At 42.8% G+C, this 27,715-nt stretch overlaps 1 protein-coding gene across 3 annotated transcripts in view; it reads left to right on the top strand.

The window, feature by feature from the left end:
• Nucleotides 1-27,715, top strand: part of STARD13 (StAR related lipid transfer domain containing 13) — a 134,281-nt gene that overhangs the window by 96,302 nt on the left and 10,264 nt on the right. For all 3 annotated transcript variants that reach the window (XM_035115924.2, XM_035115923.2, XM_035115926.2), the window contains exons 5-13: nucleotides 1,346-2,739; nucleotides 3,204-3,377; nucleotides 9,673-9,832; nucleotides 15,407-15,605; nucleotides 18,761-18,968; nucleotides 20,605-20,719; nucleotides 21,574-21,795; nucleotides 23,145-23,362; nucleotides 25,925-26,101. In XM_035115924.2, the coding sequence (XP_034971815.1) occupies nucleotides 1,346-2,739; nucleotides 3,204-3,377; nucleotides 9,673-9,832; nucleotides 15,407-15,605; nucleotides 18,761-18,968; nucleotides 20,605-20,719; nucleotides 21,574-21,795; nucleotides 23,145-23,362; nucleotides 25,925-26,101 (2,867 nt within the window). The remainder of the gene's footprint in view (nucleotides 1-1,345; nucleotides 2,740-3,203; nucleotides 3,378-9,672; nucleotides 9,833-15,406; nucleotides 15,606-18,760; nucleotides 18,969-20,604; nucleotides 20,720-21,573; nucleotides 21,796-23,144; nucleotides 23,363-25,924; nucleotides 26,102-27,715) is intronic.

The following is a 27,715-nucleotide window of genomic DNA, read 5'->3' on the forward strand; positions in this document are numbered from 1 at the left end:
TATACCAAACCATGTATAGTTATTTCCCGATATGAGACTTAATTATATATAAATGGCTTGAGGATTACGCAACCTGGTGTAACTAGCCTTCCGCGACTGTTGCAAGTGTGACTCAGGATGCACGCCTGTATTTACACTGAACTGGTTTGCACATACTGTAACACTAAACTGTGGTTTGGTGCTGTGAGCATGCACTAGAATGAATTCAAGTGAAGCTTTGGGTTTACACCCTCTGCTCCCCCTTCTTCTTTCATGCAGTCAGGAGCAGGACTTTGCTAGCATTTAATTTCTCATTTTTCATTCAAACACTCCTAGTTTAGAATTATGTAGGAATTAACTTTCTGTCTGTAGGAATTAAGTTTCTGACAAGCCAACTTCAAAGCACAGCTTCTTCTTCTTCTTCTTCTTCTTCTTCTTCTTCTTCTTCTTCTTCTTCTTCTTCTTCTTCACTCCACCTTTTCCCCTGATGGAACTCATGACTTTGTTTGTTTTAAAGCACAATCTCTGGTTCATACATAATATAAGACAGGATTTGTTGGAAGTGAAACTAAACAGTAGTAGAGTCCTTCTCTTGCCTGCGCAGGAGGAGAGAGGCATACACAGGCTTGTTTACTCAGGCTCATTCATCCTTGTGCACTTAGCACTAAACCATGGTTTGATATGGTATGCAAACCAATCCATTGTGGTGCTCATATAAAGTTTATTGAACTAAACAGGGATGTGCATCTGGGTCCACCAGTTGTTGCACTTGATGAGGTGCCCACAATTACATTCCCGATAGTGTCAAGATAGGCCTTCTTTATGTTTTGACTTTAGGACTATTGTGGGACTACAGTGATGTTTCCAGTTCTCAAATAACATTTGAGTTTCCTAATTATTAGTTAATATTACCATTAGAGTAAGAACAGAAACATCATGTCACTTAGCCACATGGGACGGGGTCATCCAATTAGAATGTGTATGGCAATGCATTATACGTAATTTATTGTTCCAGCTGTTTCATTGTATTCCCCCAGTGATTTTATTTGGTAAATGTCCATGAGATTTTTGCTTGTGAAGCTCTCAGGCAAGAGGGAGGGAGGGGGAGAGTGCATTCCAAGTGGATCTATTGAATGAGCTAATGTTGAAGGATATTGACTTCACAGTGAAACAGCTCTATTTGTGCATTTCAAAGCCTGTACTGGAATTTTAGAAAGTGAAGAAAGGAGGGCTGTAATCCATTATCTTTGAAAAAAAGTACAGTATCATCCAGCCTGCTTAACTTTAACTGCATCACATTTTTTTAAAAAAGTCTATAACGCTAAGAGGGGAAAGACATTCTATTTATCTATGTGCTGTTTTTCAGAGTGAAGACTCTGATGAAGAAGACCTTTGTGCCATCAGTAACAAATGGACTTTCCAAAGGACCAGCCGCAGATGGTCTCGGGTGGACGACATTGACACCTTACTTCATCAGTCAGACAAGCATGGGTCCTTGGGGGACATTAAGATGAAAATCACCACCAGCAGTGAAAGTGTGCTTACTGATCTGAGTGAACCTGACGTCTCATCTATTCACAGCGAGAGTAGTGGGGGAAGTGACCATCGAAGTCATTCTGGAGCCAGCAACCTTCTCAGGGAGACATTTGACTGTTCAGGACAATATTGTGTAGAAAACGCTCTTTTGCATGACTCCACCTCAGTTGGCACCACCCCTTACCATCCTCCAGAAGACTCTCATCACCTTGGCAATGAGAAACCAACACAGACCAGAGCTAAAACCTTTCTGAAGCGTATGGAAACACTCAAAGCCAAAGGGGCACATGGAAAATTGAGAGGCTCCACAAGGACTAGTAACTTGGTGATAGGCAGACCTGTTCTTCAGCATGAGCCAAAAGCCCTAAAGGAAATGCAATGTGTCCAAATTGGGAATGGAAACCTCCAGAACATAACATCTCAGAACGCAGTCAAGCAAACGTTTCCCTTCTCTGCTAAATCCAGCAGTGAGAGTAGCCAGTCAGAGATTAGCAGTAGTGGCATAAGTACTCCCTCCTTAAAGGAACGGAAATACCATGAATCAAATAAACGAGGCGGCATGTACCTGGAGGACCTGGATGTTCTTGCAGGAGCAGCACTGAGGCAAGTGATAGATCAGAATCGTAGAAATGAATTTCATTCCCAGGAGAACCTAGTTGTCCATATTCCGAAGGACCACAAACCTGGAACGTTTCCCAAGGCACTTTCCATAGAAAGCCTCTCCCCTACAGATAGCAGCAACCGTGTGAACTGGAGGACAGGCAGTATTTCTCTAAGCAATCAGAAGTGCTTGACACCCAAAGAGTCCAATCCCCTTGCTATCTGTCCAAAGGAGAGTCGAGTTAGCATTTATGACAACGTTCCAGGTTCCCACTTATATGCCAGTACTGGAGACCTTCTAGATTTGGAAAGGGAAAATCTCTTTCCTCATCTAGATGACATTTTGCAGCAGGTCAATGGGCTTCAAGAATCCGTAGACGACTGGTCCAAAAACATATTGCCAGAGCTGAAGAACAACGATCTATCCATTGGTGAATGTGGATCTTTATCATTCCGGTCACCAGTCAAGATTGCATTAGAGTTTGAACAGAACTCTGTATCGGATGGCCGGACGACACCTAGTGATATGGACAGAGATGGGACATCTCTCAATGAATCAGAAGCCACTGGTGTTAGGGACAGAAGAGATTCTGGTGTTGGAGCATCTCTTACAAGGCCAAACAGGTTTGTACCCTTCAAAATAATTGTATATAGATTTGAAAATCTTGCTTCATGAAGTTCCAAAGATGATAGATAGATGATAGATAGATAGATAGATAGATAGATAGATAGATAGATAGATAGATAGATAGATAGATAGATGATAGATAGATAGAGTTTTTGGTCCTGTGGTCATGATGATGCATCAATTTCTTTGGGAATGGGATGTACTGGAGCAAAAGTAAATTGCAATTTTCTACTTTATGAACGTTAATAATAACTGTAATGTTTCTCAGACATATAGACTTTTTCAAATGGGTTGATTTTATGTTAGTTAAATGTGGAGAGTAGACTGTAGAAACAACCAGTATGGATGGACAACGGAAGGCAATCCTGTATACTTGCAAGAGCAAATCTCTCAGGGGCCTCAAACATAGCACCATAATAAAACTTCTTACTCTGTTGTTTTTTACTTCGTTTATCTAAAGGCGATTACGTTGGCACAGTTTTCAAATCTCTCACCAACTGTGCCATGCCGTAGGATCACTGCAGATCAGCAGTCAGTCAGCTGCTCAGTTAAATCTGCTGCAAAAATTTTCTCTGCTTCGTCTTACTGCCATCATGGAAAAATACTCCATGTCAAACAAGCATGGCTGGACTTGGTGAGTACTAACATAGTACTTTTTTCAGCATACTGCCTTGATGAGGCCTAAAAATTATGTTCATTGTAAAATCAAGACAACTTGTTTCATCAATATGCATTTTGACATGGGGGAATCTTTTTGGTAAAGCGTTTGATATAGCCAGGCAATGGCTGTTGCAGCAGGTTTTTTTTCTTCCTGTTTATTTATTTCATTTAGTTTAAAGGTCATCCTTGCGACCATGTTGTTGTTGTTTTTACTTGAAACGTACAGTACATTGACAACTCTCTTGGGCAGTTTGGATTACACAGAGAGGGCTAATCAGGGGGAGCGTCTGGAAGGCTCATTTCGCCTGGACCTCAAACTGAAAGGAAAATTCAAATTTTAGCTTTTGATAAGTTTTGCAACTCGTTTTAATTCGCAACAGATCAAAATGTGGCGTGCAGATATTTTTAACTTTGGGTTCCGACTTTAAGCAAATAAGAGATGTGATTTGGTATAAAGACTTTCTGTTGTTGTTGCCGTCCTCAACTGATACAGAATTTCCCAAATTAAAGTGTTAAAAATGTTCCTAAATATCACTGTGCCATACAGAGCGTGCTCACTTATGGGTTATGCCTGTGGTGCGGAAGCTGTACTTCTCAGGATAGGACAGGGCTGTGCAGAATTATAAAAATAGAGAGCATTATTGGCTTCTCACTCTCCACCTTAGAACAAATCTATACCACCAGGTGCCATAGAAAAGCACTAGACATATCAAGAGATCCAACGCACCCTGGTCACCATTTCTTTGAGCTCCTGCCATCGGGACGGAGATATAGAACAATGCAGGCAAGAACGAGCCGTCTCAAGAACAGTTTCTTCTCTAGAGCGATTTTGGCCTTAAATGGAGAGTCTGGACTTTGAAGTCATCTTATTTTACTTGTTATATTGTACCATATTGCACTGTTTTAATTAGGTTTTTGTAGTAATTTTGGATTATGTGGAATGCTTTATCTGAGTGGATGTGATAACCGAGTAATTTCGTTGTTCCCGCAAGGGGACAATGACAATAAAGATTATCTTAATCTTAATCTTAATCTTAATAAAAATGCATAGGACATGATGACACAAGATTACACAGTGGTGAGTGGCAGCAGCTCTTCAGGGTTTCAGGCAGGTGATGCTCCCAGCCCTACTTGGAGATGCCAAGGATTGAATCGGGAACCTTCTGCATGCAAAGCAGGTGGTCTACTTGGGTGACCCTTCCCCAAAGGCACTCTTTTTGGGGGGTGACTCTTTTTCGTATGCTGTCAATTATTGTTGTTATTGTTATTATGACGAGGGGATCTCAAAAGCTGGAAGTAGCCCCAGTCTCTCTAGACCTCTGAAAGAGCCCAATGACAGAACCTTCATTTTGCTTTTATGGTGAAAACCCATTTTGTATTTCTAAAATTTAAAAAAAAAATCCTATTTCCATCTGTGGGAAGTGAACTAATGGTCCAAGGGCCCATGCCAAGATTGTTACCTCGTCAGGAAGAGAAGTTTTGGCTATTTAAACATTATACAGTCATACCTCGGGTTAAGTACGCTGCGGGTTGTGTACTTTCGCGATGCGTACTCCGCGGACCCGGAAGTGTTTACTTCCAGGTTCTGTCGCACACACACACTATTGCCACTCGGGTTAAGTACTTTTCGGGGTGCGAATGGCACCCCAGAACCAATTAAGTGCTTAACCCGAGGTACCACTGTACACATGTGGTGGTGCTGCAGATATGTTTAGAGGGTGGCACCTCCATTCAGGACCAAGGGCAGCATCCAGCTACCACATTCCATCAGTGCAATGATTCCCACTTGTGCAACGGAGCTTTCCCCTCCTCTTCTCTCCCCACGTGCACCCTGCTTCTTCCCCAAACCTTCAGAGGGTTGAGGGAAACCCAAGAACAGTTTTAGGAGGCGCACAGGGGAAGAAGAGGGAGAGTTCCATTGCACAAGCAGAAATCCTTCTGTTGATAGAACGCATTAGCACTACAATGCCAAATACTTGCTTCATTAGAAATATTGATAGAACTGGTGTGAGTTTTCAGAGATCGCCTTACCCTGTTACATGGGTCTAAACCCAAATCTGACTGTTTAACAGGGGCAGTGCCAGAGCAATTACAGTGCCAGTTTACAGCCATTTCTGTTCATTGTGCAAAATCGGTTGGCATTCTCATTACAGAAGTTTCAGGGTTTCTGTTCTTTTGCTACCTAAAGGGTAAAAGGTCAATTGATTCTGCAACTAATTTAGAATTAGGCAGGGAATAGTGATGTGTCTACTCCCATCCCACTACGAAATCCTAAAATGTGTGGCGAGTAAATGGAAGGGCCTGGAACATTGGGAAGAAAAAACATTGAGGGTAAGTTCCTTTTTCCAAAAAAAAAGTAAAATAATAATAGTAAAATACAAATATAATATATAAATAATCCTACCTTTAATTTTAAAAAAACAGCAACAATATTGGTTAGGCATTATAGCAATGAAAATAATACATAGTTACATATTACCTTGACATTTCATATTCTACAAATTTATAGATAAACTCCACATTTCAATAAACTTAATATGCAAGTTTTGCTAGACATACTAAAACTCCTACAAGTTCATACCAGGGTGGTATTAAAATGGTTCTCAGCGATTTCCAGGATGCTGCTATCACTGCCTTGCTACTGTGAGTAAACTGTTGATGTGGGGTAAATTATGAACCAAAAGTTGGATCTCCCTAGAACAAGATCAGAGAATCAGATGGGCGTACTATGCAGCCATCTAAGTATGTCATGCAGCATAAAATACTGGGGGGAAATTTAGTTGGGAATCTGGAACTGGCACAGACTGCAGCACAAATTATTAATATTCTTTCTTGCTGTAGTCGGTATCACTTCTGTCTCATCTACACTGAGGTTTTCTTCTGTAATATCATCTTCATGAAATGGCATTCAGATCTCTTCCTCTGCATATATTAAAGATTTCAGAGATGAGGGTGCTAGGGCACGCACTTGTGAGTTTCAGTTTTCTAGCCATGGTCTTGTAGATTGCGCAGAGAGGTTTACTTAAAGTAGTTCAGTTCCAGAGTCTACAAATAAAATTTGCCCACAGTAATTGTTCTAACATAACATATTCTGGCTGGGTACGGTACTTAATAGCATTAGCTGGCATCTCAGTGGCCTCTGTGAGAGTGCTAAGGATTATTGCTCTCATTTTACAGCCAAAGGCAAGGAAAGCAAAGTTGTTACTTTTGGGTCTAGTCACCCAGGAAGCATAATTCAGAAAGGCTGTCTCAGAGCACTCCCAGGAGATTCCATGTCTGCAGTAGTAGTAAAACTATAATAAAAAAGAATCAAGAGAAATAAATACAGGCACCACGTTTGTAACCAAACTTCCCTTAAATTAATGGAAGGGCTTTGCCGTTTATATGCTGTACCATGTACTTGTTCAACTGCAAAGTAATATTTAGAGATTTGTGCTAGATATCACCCATTCAGAGATTTGTGCTAGATATCACCCATTCAGAAAATATACAGTGCAGAGAGAATTATCCGTTAAGTTAAATAAAGAGGAAAGAGAAGAGGCTGAAAGATAATAATAATAGCAATGGGGGCGATGAATCACAGGATGTGAGTGTCCAGATTTGGCCTGATTTGCTACACTCTTCCCTCTTCACATGTTAACCTCTCAGGACATCTCAGCTAACCCAGTCACTGTTTGCCATGAGAGAGCAATGTATGTGTGATGCCTGCTCCAGTGAGTGGCCTGGAATGTCTGCCTGCTCTCTTGGTCCAGTGGCAGTAGCTGTGAAGCGTTTGGAGATAGCATCTAGGCCAAATATAGATGGCCAGCAGCAAGCAAAGAATGCTACCTCTGGGGCACTGACCTAGGGGAACAAGAAGAGATCTCATTCTCAGTCACTGTCTTCCAGCTTCTACCACCTGAGGCAGATGCTTTGCTTAAGTCAGACTATTTGTCTATCTAGCCCATAATAATTTGCTACGCAAATTGTTCTTTCCCATCATCGGCTATGTGTGATCCTTTTACAACCGAAGATTCAGGGAACTGAAGATTCAGGGAACAGAATCTAGGAGCTTCCAACACTCAACGCATGTGCTCTCCTAATGAACTGCAGAGTCTCCGCAAAAGCAGGAGCTCCCCATTGAGGAGTTGGACCTAATTCTCCTGCATGACAGGAGAAGATAACTGGCGACTAGCAGAGCAATCCAAACTTCAGGCAGGCAGTACTTCCATTTGGAGGATCAGTAAATTCCAGAGGTCAATAGAGCTGGGTGGAGAGAGGCCTTTGCCCCATCCAGCCGCCCCCTCACAGCAATCAGGGGCACTGGTTGGAATCCTAACTTTCTACTTGAGCAGCCCCCTCCCACTGCCTCTGGTTGCCCTGGGCCCGTAAAATAGATTACAAGACAAGACAAGACAATCTTTATTGTCATTGCCCCCCTGCAGGAACAACGAAATTACTCGGCTGCTCCATCCACTCAGATAAAGCACTCCACATAAATTTAAAATAACTACAAAACAGTAATTAAACAATGCAATGCGAAATGACAAGTAAAAATAAAGATGACTTCAAAGTCCAGACTTTCCATTTAAGGCCGAAATTGCTCTAGAGAAGAAACCGTTTTTGAGACGGCTCGTTCTCGCCTTCATTGTTCTGTATCTCCGTCCCGATGGCAGGAGCTCAAAGAAACAGTGACCAGGATGCAATGGATCTCTTGATATGTCTAGTGCTTTCCTGTGGCAGCTGGCGATATAGATTTGTTCTAAGGTGGAGAGTGAGAAGCCAATAATGCTCTCTGCTATTTTTATAATTCTGCACAGCCCTGTCCTATCCTGGGAAGTACAGCCTCCGTACCACACGCATAACCCATAAGTGAGCATGCTCTCAATGGCACAGTGATAGAAGGCAAGCAGCAGCTTTTGCGGAAGATGGTTTTTCCTTAGGTATCTCCACCTCTCTTGTATTCCTCACGTGGCTTCTTTTGACCGTGTCTGCCTTCCCACCTCACACAGGTGAAACTTGCTTCAGTTCCACTTAAAATGATGTTTCTCACAAAGTTACACCTGTGGCATTTCTATTTCCTGCATTTGTTTGCTTCAGAAATAAAAACTCACTGAACTGAAGCAGAACCCTGAGAGTTTCCCCATAATCCATTATTTGAGCTTCGAATTTGGCATGTAATGTTCCCTCACTGTAATTCTAAAATTGAATGGTAATGATAAATCATGCAATTTGAGATTACAGACATAATGAGCCACACTGAGGAAATTAACTCTACATGCTTTCAAGTTTAATCTTCTGCCATTATTTATTGCACTTCAAGTTGTCAAGCATTTTCTAAGGAAGTGTGTCGGGCTCAGCTAGTTGAAAGCTGTGTTGCCGAGGATGCTCTCTTGTAGAACAAATAAGTTTGATTGCCAATGGCAGTTCCACTACTGAGAGCATAAAATGTGCAAAACGTAAAGCCTCTATAAATTCTGCTGTAGCAACAAAACCTATTTGCTCCCAGTTAACTCTTTCCTTTTTCCATCTTTGCTGCTCCTTTTTATCAAACCCTTCTATGCTGCTCCTGGAAGACTAGAGAAATGCAGCGACTAAGTTCATCTTCCATACAGAGCATATGTCATCGAAAGAGAAGCAAATGCCCAAACCAAAACACTTATGGGAAAGAAGCAGGTCATTAAATGCGGTGTGCATCTTTAGGGGTTAGATGTTTCAGCTGGAATTATATGTCATGTAAACCAGCCAAAGTAAAGAAAGGGTTGTTTGCTGCCTCTACCATAACCTATGCTAGCTATGCACTACCTCCAGTGTTGGAAACAGCAGGCCTCTGAGGAGCAGCTGCTGGGAACCACAAGTGAGCAGAGTGCTTTTGCATGCAAGTCCTGTATGCAGGCATCTGGTTAGCAACTGTGAGAACAGGAGGCTGGACTAGGTGGACCTTTGATTTGATCCAGCCAGACTTTTCTTATGCTCTTAAGTTTTTCTTTTGGTTCCTGTTCAATCCTCATTCTGTAGCAACCCAGTGGCTACGTGGGGAATGTTGGTGTGGGTTATTGATTGATTGTGGGTGTGAGAATTGACTAGGCTGTTATTTTTCTGCAAATGTGTGACTTCTGATCTTTCAAACAACTCAGGGGCTGCACGGCTAGAAACCTGTTTCATGCCTCAGGACAGCACCCACACACTGCGTGCTCAGGGAGGAATGATGCATGTCCACCATAGCAATAGTTTTTAATAGGATACACAGCTGTGTTGTTTTTGATTTGTACTGTTATTATCATCATTAGGTCTGTACCAAAGTTCATGAAGAGGATGAAAGTTCCAGACTACAAGGATAAAAACATATTTGGTGTGCCTTTAATAGTTCATGTGCAAAGAACAGGGCAGCCCCTTCCACAGAGCATACAACAAGCGCTGCGATATTTACGCAACCATTGCCTGGATCAGGTAGGTTATTCATGTCTGTAGGTTTATGAGCATACAAACTCCTATAGCAGCTTTTCCCCAGCTAAAATTACACGAGGTGGGTTTTTATGCCTTTGGTTTTATTGTTTGGAGTATCATAATGTCCCTTCGAGGATGACTAGACAGTTTTAAGGATTTAGTAGTGTGTGCTAGCCCTATGGCTGCCATTAAAAATTATTATTTACATAGCACACTTTAATTTGAGAAGGATATACTGTCTTTATTGTGCTTGCCCTTACTACAACCCTAGAAAGTAGGAAACTGTTAGTCCCATTTTACAGATAAACAATGGACTTGTCTGTTTTTTGTAGAACTAAAATGTTGTCTCTTCTAGAATACAGAATGACATTGGTCTTGTGGCTACTATTCATGTATATTTGGTTGTGGACACACCCAGAAATTAATCTCTATGTTCCCCTTGCCCAAATCTGAAGCTTCCTAGCAAAAGACATCAGAAAAAAGTAGATGAAACAAACTCAATTGTTTTATGGATAGAGGTTGTCTGTCTTCTGAGAATCTTGAAGGACAACGAACCCCCATCTCCTCATTCTGGTTTTAGAGACATGCACAACCTTTATTAAAAAGGAGTGAGCTGCACCAGTAATATATTATTAATTCAGTTACCCTCTCTGACCTGCTCTCTTACAGTAATGATTACCACCAGTTGGCTTACCCTACCAAGAAAAAAATGCTTACATCTCATTACTACTGGGTTTTCAGTAGCATATCTGGGAGTGCAGTTTAGCAGTTTCAAAGAACAAAAAAATAAATAAAAAGGTCAGACAAAAATCATTGACCAATAACAGAGATTAGCAGCATCAGGGTGTAATGCAGCAAGAGATTTAATTCTGCTTCCATGGAATTTGATCCTTGCTTCTGATTCAAGTGTAATTGAGAGAGACTTGTTTTAAAGTGAGCTTCAAGTGCTCTGACCTTTTGGCTGGACACACCAGAGCACTGAGAAACCGTATGGGCTAATGTTTTTCTTCTATTGTGTGTGATGAGAAAAACATTTCAAAAAAGAGGGAGATAGAGAAAGGCAAGAGAAGAGAGCCAGCATGTAAATACTGGCTGCAAGCTAAGGCAGTGCCATTTACCAACATTCCCAAATGTCTGCTCCACCACCCTCATGCCATTTTGTAAGCAATTGTATAAATGGTCCCAAAGAGTGATGGTTTGGAAGACCTGCTGTGCATGAGCCTGAAGCAGTGGATATGTGCAAAAAGCTCTGGATCGAGGGCACATACATTATTTTTCAGTTCTGCGCTAGCTATATATAAGCTTATTGATAGGCTATGCAAGTATGTGTTGGAGTGTTAGAGGGATCCATTGCAATCTTTTCTCCAGTAAACAAGGTAAAACCCAGGGGTTTCCATTCATTGTTTTCTGATTTTGAAGGAGATGGGATTAACTATTGTGCAATATATTTTGTTTTCTATTAATAGTTCCAAGAAATAAAATATAATAGGGGTAAGCAACATAAAGGCCCACTGGTTGTCTTCAGTGCTCCAAGGCTCTTCCCCCCCCCTTGAAAAAGCTTCTCTTTCTTCTCCAGCTTTTCTCATGGAACAGCAAGTTTTTACGTGAATCATATCAGCAGCAGAAATAGTTTGAAGGAACCTCTTAAGTATAATAGCAGCAACAACAATTGGTTTTCTATCCTGCCTTTCTATCAAGATAAGATAAGATATCTCTATTGTCATTGTCCCCTTGCGGGAACAACGAAATTACTCGGTTGCTACATCCACTCAGATAAAGCATTCCGCATAATCCAAAATTACAAAACCTAATTAAAAACAGTAAATATAATACAAATAACAAATAAAATTAGATAACTTCAAAGTCCAGGCTTTCCATTTAAGGCCAAAATCGCTCTAGAGAAGAAACTGTTCCTGAGATGGCTCGTTCTTGCCTGCATTGTTCTATATCTCCGTCCCGATGGCAGGAGCTGAAAGAAATGGTGACCAGGGTGCGTTGGATCTCTTGATATATCTAGTGCTTTTCTATGGCACCTGGTGGTGTAGATCATTAAGATGCCCAAGGCGTTTAACACAACCATAACCTATACCAACTCCTCTAGTGCATCACAAAATAAACCTCAGGCATAAAAGATCAGCAAAATGGGTTCAAACAATGATTAGCTGCAGACTGGTTACTGATGAGGAACAGCAAGTAACAAGCCACTATAGATTCAGAGCTTAGCCTTTTTTATATATTGAATTTTTAAATGTTTGGCACAAGAGTTTCTATTACTCAGACTGATGAAGAGATGGATGCAGCTTAGAACAAATTCAGTCTTTTAGTATTAAATAAGTTGCAGTCACTTATTGTTGGTTTTCTGCTCTGCTCTGACTCCAACCTTCACATTTGACCATAAATTATGCTGGAATGCAAAGCTATTTACAGTGCTTTTTGTGTTGACATTTAGTCCATGAGGCTTTTTGTATATAGCATTTTAAAGTTTGCATTTAAAGTCAGTTTTCAATCAGTAAAACATTTGTTTCTAGTAGAGAACTCGGATTCTTTATAACTGTAATAAGCTGTGCAAAATGTAAACCCATCAATATAGTTATTAAGAAACACCAGTCCTGGGTCAAGCAGTGCAATGATAATTGAGACAAATATATATGGTGAGTCAAAAGAAAACTTAAGTTCTATAATTTGAAAACAGAAACATGCCCAATCTCTTTTTCTCATAGATTTCCCCCACCCCCTCACTATGTCGTCATCCCTGCTACTGTGAAATGAGGAAAAATAACCTTAATAGATCCCAAGTGGTATAACACAACTTCACTTGGGAATTAAAATGTGGTTTGTACACAGGAATTTGCCCCAGGGGCATTCCATTTATGAGAACTGCTGGAAAAGGGACAGTGCTGTGCCGAGCTGCAAGAAAAGCTCGTTTGAGGAATTATCAGCTTCTTGCAGAAGAAAGCACATGGGGGAAATATATATGTATCACAGAAAGCCTGTGTAACTAATCCCTACTACATCTTCTTCCCAGCTAAGGCAACAGGATAGAAAAGAGCCTGGAAGACTTAAGTCTGAAAATTATGTCCTTCAAATCCAGCTATTCCTTGGCAACCAATCTATGATATAGGTAGAAATAATCTTCTCTGACTGTCTGCCACAGTAGCTGAGCTATTTCATTTATGTATTTAAAGGTTTCTCGCCCACACTTCATTGACACCAATACCAGAACAAAGAACTATATAAGATAAATTATTTAAAAAGATTGAAAATAAAATAAAAATCTGAAAACAAACAAAGCAGCTAAATGCAGTCGGAGTGCATGGATTACCTGTAAAATGAACAAAGATGGGTCCTCAGCACTTTTTGAAAATGCTTGAGTTGTCGTTTTATTTAGAGAAAATGATATTTTTCTTCGGTGTGTAAGGCCTTGATATCAGAAACCACTGACAGCACAGCATGACTTAAGATAGCACAACTTGGGGTTGGAGACTATGACAGACTGGAAGGAGATCTGGAGCTGGCAGCCAATATACACACCTTCTGCAAGAGTTAAGGAGTCTGCTGTTGAGGTAGTTAATCCGTATCATATGAGAGCAGTGTGGTTTTATCATACTAGCAAGCAGATTTTGCCTAAAGGTTGGAGAGAGTGCAGCACAATGGGAACTTGATTTCATCTGTGGTGGACTTCGGATGGTGATGTTTCACTCCGCTTCAAGGGTAGCTGGGCAAACAGTTGTTCTGGATCCACCACTGGTTCTGTTGTGGCTTTCAGAAACATAAAAAGGGAACTAGTGCATATATGCTGCGAGCCACCCAGAGAGGCTGGGAAAACCCAGCCATATTGCCAAGGTATAAACATTATTATTATTATTATTATTATTATTATTATAGACTCAATAGTGTCACGTGAATAGGCTGAGGTAAGTCTAGTAAACCTACTGATAAGGGTGTGTGAGGGAGAGGTTTGCGTGTTACAGGCAGATAGAACTGTACTCTAGGTGGGAAAATTGCAGCCACCCCATTTAATGGGTCTCTTCTTGTGTAGCTTATATGGGAAATGACCTTTTTAGAGACCATTTTGACACCACGTGATGTGCCCGTTTACTCAGAATTTCTAGGTTTTAAACAGTGACCAGTTTAGTGTTCCCTTGTTTTGCTTTTTTTAAAAAAGTGTTTTGATGATGTTTACAAACATTGGAGTACAGATGTTCTTGTCACATTACCTTAATCTCTTAACATTTATGCACAGCACAGAGGCATCAGATGTTGGGACCACAAAACTGTGCAAAAGTAGGGAAATGACCACATGAATAAAATATGGAGGAAGCTATAGATTCTGTTGAAGCGACTCAGATTCAGAGTATTCCTTTTGCAAACAGAATGTCCCATTTTTTCACAGTGGAGGAGTCCATTCACAGAAATAATAGGGGAGCTTTCCCCCCAATTCCCCCTTTCCTCCTGTAGTCTCCCCATACTGCTCCAGATGGTCTCTCGGCAATCCAAAGAAGTAGATTTTTGGGTGACATAGGAGAGAGAAATCTGCAAAACTATCCTCTTACCTTCCATGAGTAGAGAGCAGCTTGCATATCTTTGGAGTCACCAATTGACTGGAATATGCCCTGATCCTTATTTAATTACAGCAATTGTGGTTCAGGTTGTTGTTTTTTAAAGATACTTCTGTATAATGTGTATCGTGGGGGACAGGAGGCGGGCAGGTGTGGAGGATTCCCTGGTTCTGAATGGGGTAACTGTGCCCTTGAAGGACCAGGTGCGCAGTCTGGGAGTCATTTTGGACTCACAGCTGTCCATGGAGGCGCAGGTCAATTCTGTGTCCAGGGCAGCTGTCTATCAGCTCCATCTGGTACGCAGGCTGAGACCCTACCTGCCTGCAGACTGTCTAGCCAGAGTGGTGCATGCTCTAGTTATCTCCCGCTTGGACTACTGCAATGCGCTCTACATGGGGCTACTTTTGAAGGTGACTCGGAAACTACAACTAATCCAGAATGCGGCAGCTAGACTGGTGACTGGGAGCGGCCGCCAAGATCACATAACACCGGTCTTGAAAGATCTACATTGGCTCCCAGTACGTTTCCAAGCACAATTCAAAGTGTTGGTACTGACCTTTAAAGCCCTAAATGGCCTCGGTCCAGCATACCTGAAGGAGCGTCTCCACCTCCATCATTCTGCCCAGACACTGGGGTCCAGCACCGAGGGCCTTCTGGCGGTTCCCTTGTTGCGAGAAGCCAAGTTGCAGGGAACTAGGCAGAGGGTCTTCTCGGTGGTGGCACCTGCCCTGTGGAACGCCCTCCCAACAGATGTCAAAAAGGAAAACAACTACCAGACTTTTAGAAGACATCTGAAGGCAGCCCTGTTCAGGGAGGCTTTTAATGTTTAATAGATTATTGTCTTTTATTCTTCTGTTGGAAGCTGCCCAGAGTGGCTGGGGAGACCCGGCCAGATGGGCGGGGTATAAATATTATTATTATTATTATTATTATTATTATTATTATTATTATTATTATTTTCTCACTGATTATGATGCCAAATGGCTACATAGCTAACAGAATGTGGCTTATCTTTTAGGTGGGTCTTTTCCGAAAGTCAGGTGTGAAATCCCGAATACAGGCCTTACGCCACATGAACGAAAGCTCTTCTGAAAATGTCAACTATGAAGACCAGTCAGCGTATGATGTGGCAGATATGGTAAAGCAGTTTTTCAGGGACCTGCCTGAGCCACTGCTCACTAGCAAATTAGGAGAAACGTTCCTCCACATATATCAGTGTAAGTACTGGGGTTGTTTCTATTAGCAGTGAATATGGACTATCAGGCCTTTAAACTACTCAAAGTCTGGCTTAATGCAGGCTTTCCCAAACTTAGGTCTCCAGCTGTTTGTGTACTACAACTCCCATCATCCCTAGCTAGCAGGACCAGTGGTCAGGGATGATGGGAATTGTAGTCCTAAAACCAGCTGGGGGTTTGGGAAGCCCTAGTCCAGGGGTCAGCAAACTTTTTCAGCAGGGGGCCAGTCCACTGTCTCTCAGACCTTGTGGGGGGCCGGACTATATTTTGAAAAAAATATATGAATGAATTCCTATGCCCCACAAATAACCCAGAGATGCATTTTAAATAAAAGGACACATTCTACTCATGTAAAAACATGCTGATTCCCAGACCACCCGCGGGCCGGATTTAGAAGGCGATTGGGCCGCATCCGGGCCTTTGTTTGGGGACCCCTGCCCAAGTCTAATGTGTTTGCTGAGATCATACTAGCAGCAGCAGCATCAACAACAAAATCCCTTCTCGTATTGCTGTTGGATTTACCAGCAAAGACATAACATCAGCTGGCCTCAAAGTAAGAGGAGGAAATGGAGACACCGGCAGGAGCAGCAAGTTGCATTTTCCCATGAAGTCCAAGCCCAGGGCTGCAGTCTAAACGTCTTAAATAACACCAGTTATTGAAAGGGGTGTGTGTGATTTTTCTGATATGTAAGAATAGTAACAGTGGGATTCAGTTTTGTTTCACTGAAGATAGTCCATCATTTTAAAAGAAGGGTTTTCTTCTTTTGTAATTTTCTTGCTAAGATCCGGAATCGTTTCATGGCACATCATGTTCATGTTTTTCATGCTTTAGAACCAGCAGCATCCCAAGGTGGGAAATGCTATGTCTACCTCGTGTGGTGTTTTCCATAGGGTAAAATCTCAGCATCTCTCATGTTCTTATGCATGGATGGGCAGAGCATCAATCAAAATCCCAGCCATCCTGGATTTTCCTTGGTCCTCTGTACATGCTTTACAAGGGGGAGGGGGGAAAGCAGGTGAGAGAAGGAAGTTGTAATTGGTTCTGGCTAGTGGGTACAAGCCCTGTGGTTTATAAAGGGAGCTGGAAGATATCCCCCTCCCCCAGCCTAAATAAGTCTCTATTCTCTCGAAATCACTGAATTCTCCCCAGCCTAGGAATTTGGAGCTGTAATATATTCACCTCACCATCTTTTTCCTTTTTAAAAAAAAGTTCAAATAAAATGCTTGACTGACAGCACAATTGCAATCCCAGGTACATCTACTCAAAAAGGTAAATCCCACTGAGTTCAATCAAGCTTACTCCCGGGGAAACTGGGTCTAGAGTTGCAGCCTGAATCTTCAAATAAAGAGAAGATGACGGCTTGCTGAAGCGTGTACTATAAAGCAGTTTCTCCTATTCTTTCATTGGTTTAGTGTACACAGGGGAACCTTGAATGCAAGCTGAGTGAACAGAAGAGTGGTGGCTTGTGAATTAGCTTTATCAGGCGTAATATTTAAGCTTCCTCCATTTGTGCATTTATTAAACTCCCCCCACAGACAGACAGACAGACAGACAGACACACACACACACACACACACACACACACCTTGGCTCTGGAGAGGAGGACACACATTTCCTAAGCTTCACTAATCTTTTCTTGTTGTGCCACAAACAATGTTGCCTAGAAAAGAGCATGCAGTGTTATGGCATTGCACTCTCGAAAGGAAATGAGGTCCCTGTTCACTGCGTGGCCCTCTCCACTTCCCAGAGATTTAACTGCAGCAGTAAAACTGTCCAGATGAGCTCTGCAGGGACAGAAAGGGCTTATAAAAACTTCTGTATTCTGCCAGGGTTTTAAAGGGCTACTGTGCCGGTTTAATTTTGGATCTCTGCTTCCTGACTGTACTTAAACTATATTTATGCTACTGACTGTATTTTTACTGGGCTTTATGGGTGAAGCCCAGCTGTGCCCATCTGCCAGGGGAGCAGACAATGTTAGCAGAAACAATTTTCCCCTCCCCCCCCGCAGCCCCCTGCCCACCTCCACCATCGGCCCCAGAGCCCCAGTCCTTCTGAGCAGAGCTGGGGGGGATGCAGGCAGGGGCTGTAGCAGGGAGGAGATTGAAGGGGAGACTGCACAACTTGGAATATTGCCCTATGTGTCTGTTTTATTGCTGGTTGGTGAGGTTGCTTTTCAACAGAGTGCATCACCTTGATGGTCCTGATGGATATAGTAAGATCAGTTACAAATATACATATTACTACTACAAATAGTAGTGGTAGAAGAAAAAGGACAAGAATTTTAAAGAAGAGATCTTTTCCCCTCTGCGCCTGCACTCGAATTGTTTTAAAGATGCCTCTCTTGGTTTCCCCCCGCTTGTCATTTGCTGCCCAAGGCTCCTTTGTGAGGAAAGGCTGAATATAAATCAAATAAATAAATAAGAGGAAAGAGAAGTGGCAGAGCCAAACCAGAGCTATTGCTGCACAAATCTTGGAGGCTGTCTTTCCAGCCAGTGCCTCTGAGCTCATTGGCTAGACACAGGAGCCTGAAGTTGGGCAAATGCTCCATTGACCAGGCGAAGGCGGCAACAAGGCATCTGGTATTATATTTTATACCAGTTCTGGCTATTCCAGAGGCTTCATTCCACCTGCCGATGCAGCACAGCTTGGGTATTGAGCACTGAGCTTTTCACAGGCAGTTTATGGCCCTTTACTACTAGCTAGGCCAGCTTGTGCAGTGGTGCCATTTTCTGGTTTCTAATTTCTAAAACGGCACAAGGTGAACAGCAGTGTTGCCTTCAGAGCAGGACCTTGAATAAGAAGTCTGGGCTTGCTTATCTTTTGAAGTAGTGCTGTAATACTATACACCTGGGAATCAGTCCCGTTTGACTCCATGAGAGTTACTTCTGACTTGCATTTGTGTGCAAGTGAAGGGACTTTCAAGTCCAGAGTCTAAAATGACCTGATTGCACCACTGGCAAACAGCAAGGCACAAGGTAGGTCACAGGATGTGAACGAGGAAAAACTTGCCATTGCTGCACACACAAAAGTGTAGCTCTCTTCCAGAAATAATTTGGAGTTTGGAGGTGAGATCGTATCTGGTGTCCCAAAGCTCTTGTTTGAAATTTTTATTAAGCGGTACGTTTCGTTCCCTCAGATGTTCCAAAAGAACAGCGGCTTCAGGCGGTCCAGGCTGCCATCATGTTGATGTCAGATGAAAACAGGGAGGTTCTGCAGACTCTGCTGTGTTTCCTAAATGACGTCACTTCCGTGGAAGAGAACCAGATGACACCCATGAACATAGCCGTGTGCCTGGCCCCTTCGCTTTTCCACCTCAATCTGGTCAAGAAAGAAAGCTCGCCACGGTAAGGAATTGCTACTTTTCTCGCTCTGGGTTGCAAATTAAGAGTGTTGCTAGGTGCTTATAAAGACTCGGGGCAGAGACCGTGTGACCCGCATTTTGCATTTGCTGATTTATATAGGTATAGATGCAGCTTTAGGTCTTTGGGTTGCTGGGGTCTTGCCAGTGCTATGACAGCAACCCGGTAAGCAAAGTCTATTTTTCAACAAATGGGAGAAGGGGCAGGAAATCTGAGACTCAGCACAAAACTCCTACCAATGCCCTAATTGGAAGTGACATGATTATTCTGTGGTAACCCTAAGTTGTTCACCTTCCTCCCTACCGAGGCATGTCTGAAACCTTCACTATTCATCTTTCTTTGAATGCAGAGGACGTACCTCTTAACCCTGGCATTTGACAATTGAGGTGTATATTTTACGACTCACCCTCTTCTTAGGATTGTAATGTTTTAAACTGTTTTTTTATGTTGCGTTTCAAATTGTCATGACACCCCCTGGGATGTTAGGGTGAAGGAGGGGTAATTCTTAGTAGTAGTAGTAGTAGTACCGTAGTAGTAGTGGTGGTGGTAGTAGTAGTAAGAATAAGAATAATGGCTAAATGTTATACATGGACATTTTAAAATTTCAAGTTTAAGAATAAGGACTCATTGGAAGCTTTAATCTCAGTGTCAGCGAATGTATGTGAAAATTCATCAAAATTGCTTTGAATTCCTTGCTCAGCCATGAAACTCACTGGGTTACTTTGACCCAGTCTCTATTTCTCATCTGAACCTATTTTCTTGTGGCTGTTTTGAGGATAATAAGACCAGTAATTCATATTCCTAGAGGACAAGGCTATCAGTGGCTACTAATCATGAGGGCTGAGAGCAGAATACCAGTTGCTGGAAACTGCAGGAAGGGAGAGTGATATTGTGCTCATGTCCTGCTTGTGGGCTTGCCATAGGCATCATGTGTCATAAACATGACCTTATGGATGCATTCATGTGATGCTCATGAATGATGCACAGAAGTAGAGCTGTAGGTCAATGGTAGAGCAGTTGCTTAGCATGCAAAAGGTTCCAATTCAATCCCTGGCATCTGGTAAAACCAATGAAGATGCTTATCTGACTACGTTCCCCCAGCCCCTCTGGGCGGCTTCCAACAAATTAAAACACAATACGACATCAAACATTAAAAATGTCCCTGAACAAGGCTGCCTTCAGATGTCTTCTAAAAGTCAGATAGTTGTTTATTTCCTTGACATGTGACGGGAGGGCGTTCCACAGGGTGGGTGCCACTACTGAGAAGGCCCTTTGCCTGGTTCTCTGTAACCTCACTTCTCGCAGGGAGGGAACTGCCAGAAGGCCCTGGGAGCTATATTTCAGTGTCCGGGCTGAATGATGGGGGTGGAGATGCTCCTTCAGGCAACTTGTTATATTTGGCTCTTTAACCTTTTAGTGATTTTTATTTCTTTGCCATGAGAATGTTTAAGGCATCCCCTTTCTCCTCAGTACAAAGGGTTTTCCCTCAAACGATAAAAGTAAACTGTAAAAGACTCTTTGTAGGTTGGTACTGAAAAGTTGTAAGTGTCACAACGTCTCCTTTCATCTGAAAAAGGCTGTTGTTCCTTTATCACACTTGAAATACTGAATTCATTTGCAGAGTAATACAGAAGAAATACACAACAGGGAAGCCTGATCAGAAAGATCTCAGTGAAAACCTGGCAGCAACTCAGGGACTTGCACACATGATAGCAGAATGCGATAAACTTTTTGAGGTGAGTGAAAGATTCAGAAGTCAATATTCATAAGGGAACATGCTTTCAAGTACTTTGCCTATAAAGTTCCACTTTAGCCTTGGAATAATAGTTTATGCACTGGAGTATTTTGTTGTTCACCTGGAAGGACCTCTATGTTATTTCCTCTCTAACTTTCTGGAACATTCTTATTCAATTCATCTACTGTTATTCAATTCATCAGTCTCTCTCATCACAAAAGGTTACAGTTGTCAAAACAAAAACAAAAAAAACTTCCATATATCTTTGTGATTCTGAGTTGTCTTATAAGAACATAAGAAGTCTGTTCTATGCTGTAAGGATAGTATAGTGTTCTATACTAATCTTACTTGAATATAGAATAAAGTCTTTACCTACCAGTATTATTTGGACTTGAAGAACAGCCCAGCGGACAAGACATAACAGTGAACCAATAGACAAGCGCCATTCAGGTGTTCTAAGTAGTCATGTGATGAAGGAGAGGAGGGGCAAGTGCACTGCTTCCAACCATGCATCACCATTGATCTCCACAAGGTGGAAGGATAACTTCTGCTTGAGTGCTCCAGTTCCCCAAACTTGGTGGAGTGGCAAAACCCAAGCTGGGAGGGAAGGCATGTAGCATACTCCCTTTCTTCCCCATAGATGCTGGTAATCACGCAAGGGCAGAGGAAAAGCACCTCAACCGAACTCTGACACATCCAATATTCCTTTTTGGAATTTAGGTATTTGTACTCTTACGATTAGTGTCAGGCAGATATTTCCAGACAAGATTTCTATCAAATAGGTTTGGCACAAAAATATTAATTCCAAATCAATTCTTCCATCTCTTCCCCCACTCGCTGTACTTTTGGGGGCAGATCCCACATGATATGGTAACACAGTCTCGGAACTCGTATGTTGAGGCCGAAGTGCATGCTCCAACTCTGGTGGAACTGGGCAAGCAAATGGACGAAGAAGGTGGGAATTACCGGACCTACCTAGAAAGTCTAATACAGAGCCTCTGCAAAGAAGCGAAAGAAAAATTCAAAGGATGGGTCACTTGTTCCAGCGCAGAAAATACGGACCTGTGCTACAAAAAGGTAGTTTCAGCAATCAAAACATATATTGTCAAATTTTGCATGATATTTGGGGAACCCTGTGGAAACCCCAGGTTTAATCTCTATCTTCCCAGGAAAATGTTGATCAGGATTCAATGAGACACACCTGTGTGTATATAACCATAATACATAGCAAGTGGCAGGCAGGGAGGGAATATATATTCAGGGGGGTTTTTTATTTCTTTTTTAGGAAAGCTAACAAGGGACCCAGGTGGCGCTGTGGGTTAAACCACAGAGTCTAGGGCTTGCTGATCAGAAGGTCGGCGGTTCGAATCCCTGTGACGGGGTGAGCTCCCGTTGCTTGGTCCCAGCTCCTGCCAACCTAGCAGTTCGAAAGCACATCAAAATGCAAGTAGATAAATAGGAACCGCTACAGCGGGAAGGTAAACGGCGTTTCATGTGCTGCTCTGGTTTGCCAGAAGTGGCTTGTCATGCTGGCCACATGACTTGGAAGCTATACGCTGGCTCCCTCGGCCAATAATGTGAGATGAGCGCGCAACCCCAGAGTCGGTCACGACTGGACCTAATGGTCAGGGGTCCCTTTACCTTTACCTTTTAACAAGACACAAACAAATCACGTCTATTAAATAAAATGTTTTAAATTAGAACCAGCACTTCATGTTTGACATTTTCAGACAGAAAAGTGTACTGTAGTTCCAATATCTAATAAGCAGTTCCCATTGTCTTTGAAGAGTACTCCATAAGTTGATCTTCCCATTCTTTAAATCAATGGTGCCTAACCTGTAGCTTCCTAGATGTTCTGGGACTACAACTCCCATCATCCCTGACCATGCTGGCTAGTACTGATGGGAGCTGGAATCCAAGAACATCTGGTGGACCACAGGTTCTCCACCCCTGACTCAGACGATTAAAATAAGTCAATTTTAGACTTAGCTTCTACATATCCAAGTTTCCATTGTTGGTAGCTATGTTCAGCCCCTAGTTTTCTGGCCTTGGTTAATAGTTTTGCTACACAGTCACATTGAACATGGGATTTCACATAGCTCAGCAGTACAATTTACTGGGAGCATAAATGAGATAGCAATTCATAATCAACAGGTGCTGGCATTCTGAGGGTTCTTCTTTCCCCTCTAGCCTTTGTGCACCCCAAAACCAGCTTGTGTAGGTTAAGGCACCTTCCAGAGTGGCATCCAAAATAGTGTAGGTTGCTGTCTGCAGGGGACATTGGCGTATATTTACTGGGAGCAGGCAGAGGTACACAGACTGGCTTCTTTGGGTTTTTCTCCTTGTCTCATTTGGTACGCTTAACCCATCATCACTTCCCCTTCTCTTGCCTTCCCTTCCTCCTTACCGCCACTCCCTCAATTAAGGTAGGAGATGGAAACCCATTGAGGATTTGGAAGGCATCTGTGGAAGTTGAGGCTCCTCCGTCTGTTGTATTGAATCGAGTTCTAAGAGAACGCCATCTTTGGGATGAGGATTTCTTGCAGTGGAAAGTCATTGAAACGTTGGACAAGCAGACGGAGGTCTACCAATACGTTTTGAACAGTATGGCTCCCCATCCTGCTAGAGACTTCTTAGTCCTCAGGTAAATTTATTTAGTGGTAGAATATGTTAGCAACCTTACCGCCAAGACACATTTAATATTTATACATTTGTAATTCATATGGCGAAAGGGACCCAGGTGGCGCCGTGGGTTAAACCACAGAGTCTAGGGCTTGCTGATCAGAAGGTCAGCTGTTCGAATCCCTGCAACGGGGTGAGCTTCCGTTGCTCGGTCCCAGCTCCTGCCAACCTAACAGTTCGAAAGCATGTCAAGTGCAAGTAGATAAATAGGTACCGCTCCGGCGGGAAGGTAAACGGCGTTTCCATGAGCTGCTCTGGTTCGCCAGAAGCAGCTTTGTCATGCTGGCCACATGACCCGGAAGCTGTCTGCGGACAAACGCCGGTTCCCTCGGCCTATAGAGCGAGATGAGCGCCGCAACCCCAGAGTCGGACACGACTGGACCTGATGGTCAGGGGGCCCTTTACCTTTTTAATTCATATGGCACTGTCCTTTTTTCTATCATTATTATTTTTACCCAAATGACTTTTCTAATTTTGTGTAGGGGCATAATAGCCCAGATAAATTGGGCTAGAGGTAGTCCAGCATCCTGTTCTCGCAGTGGCCTATGGAAATCCTGCAAGAACCAGAGCATGATAATTACTGTGGTTTCCAGTCATTGGTATTCAGATGCATTCCTGCTTCTTATCATGGAGGCAGAGCAGAGGTATTGTGGCTGGTAGCCTTATCCACCATGAATTTGTCTAAACATCTTTTAAAGCTAGGGTTGCAATATTTCCAAAAATAAAATTCCTGACATCCGCAAAGTCGTGGAGGTGCCTTTTTTTTTTTAAGGAAACCCAAATTGTTGAGCTTTTAGTGGATAAGGCTTCCTAGATTTCCTAGATTTCCTTGATTTACAAAAGTATGTGCAATGTCTCTCGTAACATTTTTACAAATCAGTTTCATTTGTTGAGACATTGGGAAGAAAAAGGGAAAAGAGGTAGATGGGGGAGAGATGGGTTGGGGGTGTTTCTATTTTACTTAATGTATGTGGGTTTTTTTGTCAGCGTCACTTGTTCTGGTTCTCTGCTGTTCGCTTGTGTTCCTTTGGTGGTGAGAGATGTTGGGGTTGGCCTAGGATATGATTGTTCCTTTGTGGTTGTCTATGGTGGTCTTTGTTTCGTGTGTGGGTGGAGTGGGTGTTTTGGATCAGGTTAGCCATATTGATTTGTATGCTGTTGGTGGATTTTTGTCATTGTCTTGTTGGGCTGTGTATGTGATAAAGGGTAGCCATACCGGGAGCTTTTAGTGGTTTTAAGCTTTTTGAGCTGTTTCCGTACGTCCGGATTTTCCCTGACATTTTGCCAATTTGGCAGAGTTCCCCCTGATGCCATTTTTACACCTGAAAACCAGAATATGTTGTTAATTTTTTTTTTCTGGCATATGGCAAGCCTGTTTTAAAGCCATTCAAATCAGGGGCCATCATTTCCTCTTGTGGGAGTTTAACTACATTGGCATTTTGCAGTGTTTATGTTGAATGTAGATGAAGGCACATAGCTTAAACTCCTCAGCAAACAACAGAAAATACACTTCACTCATACCAGATATCTATTAAATCAGTTCAAAAATATCTCTCTCTCTAAAAAAAGAGAACACCTTTGTGTCTTTCAGTCTAAAAATTATTTATTAAATGATGCCATTAAACTATAAATATTGGCAGCTGTCTCAAAGACTCCAGCCCATCTTTATTTTCCTGGTTCTGCAAAGTAATTTCCTGACTCCACCAAGTGTGTGTGTGTGTGTGTGTGTGTGTGTGTGTGTGTGTGTGTGTGTAAAATCTGTGAGAGACTTCTTCTTCTCCAAATCCATCAGGACTGACACAGGTAGACATGTTGGCTTGAAATTTAGTCTGGAAACAAAACAGAGAAATCAGTCCCTTTCTATTTTAAAATTGGATATCGGCCTCAGTAAAATGCTATCCCCTCAGAAAATTACAACCTAAGAGACTTGTTCTTGCTGCTCAGCTCTCCTCCTACACCGTCCCCTTAAACATGCTCACATTTCATTGGGTGCCAGGACTGGACATCCACTCTCCCAGCTTCTTTCTGTGAGCGAGTGTGGTGGCTGCTGTTAAGTGCCTCTTTCCATTGCCAAGGGACATTCCAGCAGCATTTTGTGCTCCTGTCTCGTTTTTCTTTTCTTTTACATGTGGCAGCCATGTTGTGTTATGGCATCCTCTCATTGGCAGCCATTTTGTGTTAGGCCACACTCCCACAGCAGCCATATTTTCCCTTCTTCTCTCAAATCACTTTTCGCTGTCAGGGCCGTCTTAAGTATATTTGGCGCCCTGGTGCGACCGATCCCTCCGGCCCCGTTTCCCAGCACGGTGGGCGGCCGGAGCTGCGCGGTCGGAGCTGGGCGGGCACAGCGCCCCTTCCCGGTGGGCAGGCGCCCTGGCGTCCTGCACCACCCAGCCTGGCCGTAGGGCCGGCCCTGATCGCTGTACTGAGGTAAGTATACTACTGAAATATAGAAACACAAGGCTGGATACCTTATTTCTTCCCCTCCAATTCACATTTCCTGTCTTAAAATCTGTTTCAACAGGACGTGGAGAACCGATTTGCCTAAGGGGATGTGCATATTGGTGGCTGTATCTGTGGAACATGAAGAAGCCCCTCTGATGGGAGGGGTGCGAGCAGTTGTTATGGATTCCCAGTACTTAATAGAGCCCTGCGGCTCTGGGAAATCTCGCCTGACACACATTTGCAGGGTGGACCTCAAGTAAGTATCACCAGTGCCAAGATCCTGGTCATCAGGCTTCCTGAACAGAACTAGCATTTCTGAGCATTGATTGGCAAAGTTAGGGGAGTGCAGTTACTTCTACTTGCTTGGTTAATATAAAAACGGGATTTTAAAAAACTGCTTACTGAGTATTGTATCACCTTTGGCCCATCAGGCAACTGTGCACGGGCTGGTTTAACCTCCATCTCCAGCATGGTTTTTTAGCTATTCAGTTATCCTTACATTGATTCAATGGAGATACGCTCCTCCCAAATTATTGCCAATTACAGCTCAGTTTCTGAACAGTTGTGCTTCAAGAGAACCACCATTGGTGGCAGTTAGTCAACAAGCCATCTCCATGTGTCTGGGGAATATGAAGCTAGCAGGCCAGCTCACTACATACACACATAACAATTCTCTGAACTGTTACCCAAACTGGCCCCAAGGAACGCATTATAATGAGCAGGAACATTTCACGAGGAACAAATATTCCTGTTTCTAAAAAGTTTAGAATAAAAAGTTTACTTTATACCAATATAAGACCCATTCCGTTGCTGTACTGAGCATCATGATGCAACATGAAGACGACTATAACCCGCCTTGACAGCCAAATGGAAGAAAACTCTGGGGTGTCTCATGAAACATCAGTGCCAAGAGTGGTTGGTAGGCAAGAGGGGTGCCACTGCTTCTTAGGAGGAGTGAGGCAGTGGGGAGGTCAATGCTGTGCAGTTGCCGCAGCAGGATTGGCTCTGCTGATGTTCTCACTCAGCTCACAGCCTCCCCGATGCCTCACTCCTCTCTTTCCCAGTAAGAGGCAGCAATGTGGCTACCTGGAGGCTCCCCTCCTTGCCAACCACTCCTGTTTGGTGTGAATGGCCCTCCTTGTGGGAAAGGGGTGATGAATATACTGCTGTGCAAAGCAAGCGTCATTCCTGCTCATGCATCTCTCTATGATTTTGTGCACATATGTTATGTGTTTGCAATCCTGTGAATAGGATCTAATCCAGGGATAGTGACCCTGTGACCCTCTAGAGCAGGCATCCCCAAACTGCGGCCCTCCAGATGTTTTGGCCTACAACTCCCATGATCCCTAGCTAACAGGACCAGTGGTTGGGGAAGATGGGAATTGTAGTCCAAAACATCTGGAGGGCCGAAGATTGGGGATGCCTGCTCTAGAAGTTGCTTGGACCATTAGCCTGACCATTAGCCATACTTTCAGGTGCTGCTAGGAGTTGAGTCCAGCAACATCCATAGGGCCACAGATTTTGCCATTCCTCATCTAATTTGTCATTCAGCGCTTCTGTCCCTAGTGTATTCTTTTGTGCTTAAACAATCTAATTTGAATTTTGAATCCTCAGAGGATTATAAAATGAACAGCAGTTGTGGGGGATTTCTTCTTTGTGATTTAAATACAGTTCTAGAATTCACTGAGAGATAAATATATAATCACACTCTTCTGGGGTAAAACTGTACTTTAGCATACAGATGAGTTCTCTTGAAGCTCCATCCTTCTGCGCGATTCCATGTGTTGATTTCTTGAGAAAACTGTTAATAATGTATCACTTCAGCTGATCTTTCCACTCAGTGCAGTAAAGCTGGTGCTATTATTCTCAA

The sequence above is a fragment of the Zootoca vivipara genome, chromosome 4 (genome assembly GCF_963506605.1).
Source record: "Zootoca vivipara chromosome 4, rZooViv1.1, whole genome shotgun sequence".
Taxonomy (NCBI): Eukaryota; Metazoa; Chordata; class Lepidosauria; order Squamata; family Lacertidae; genus Zootoca; species Zootoca vivipara.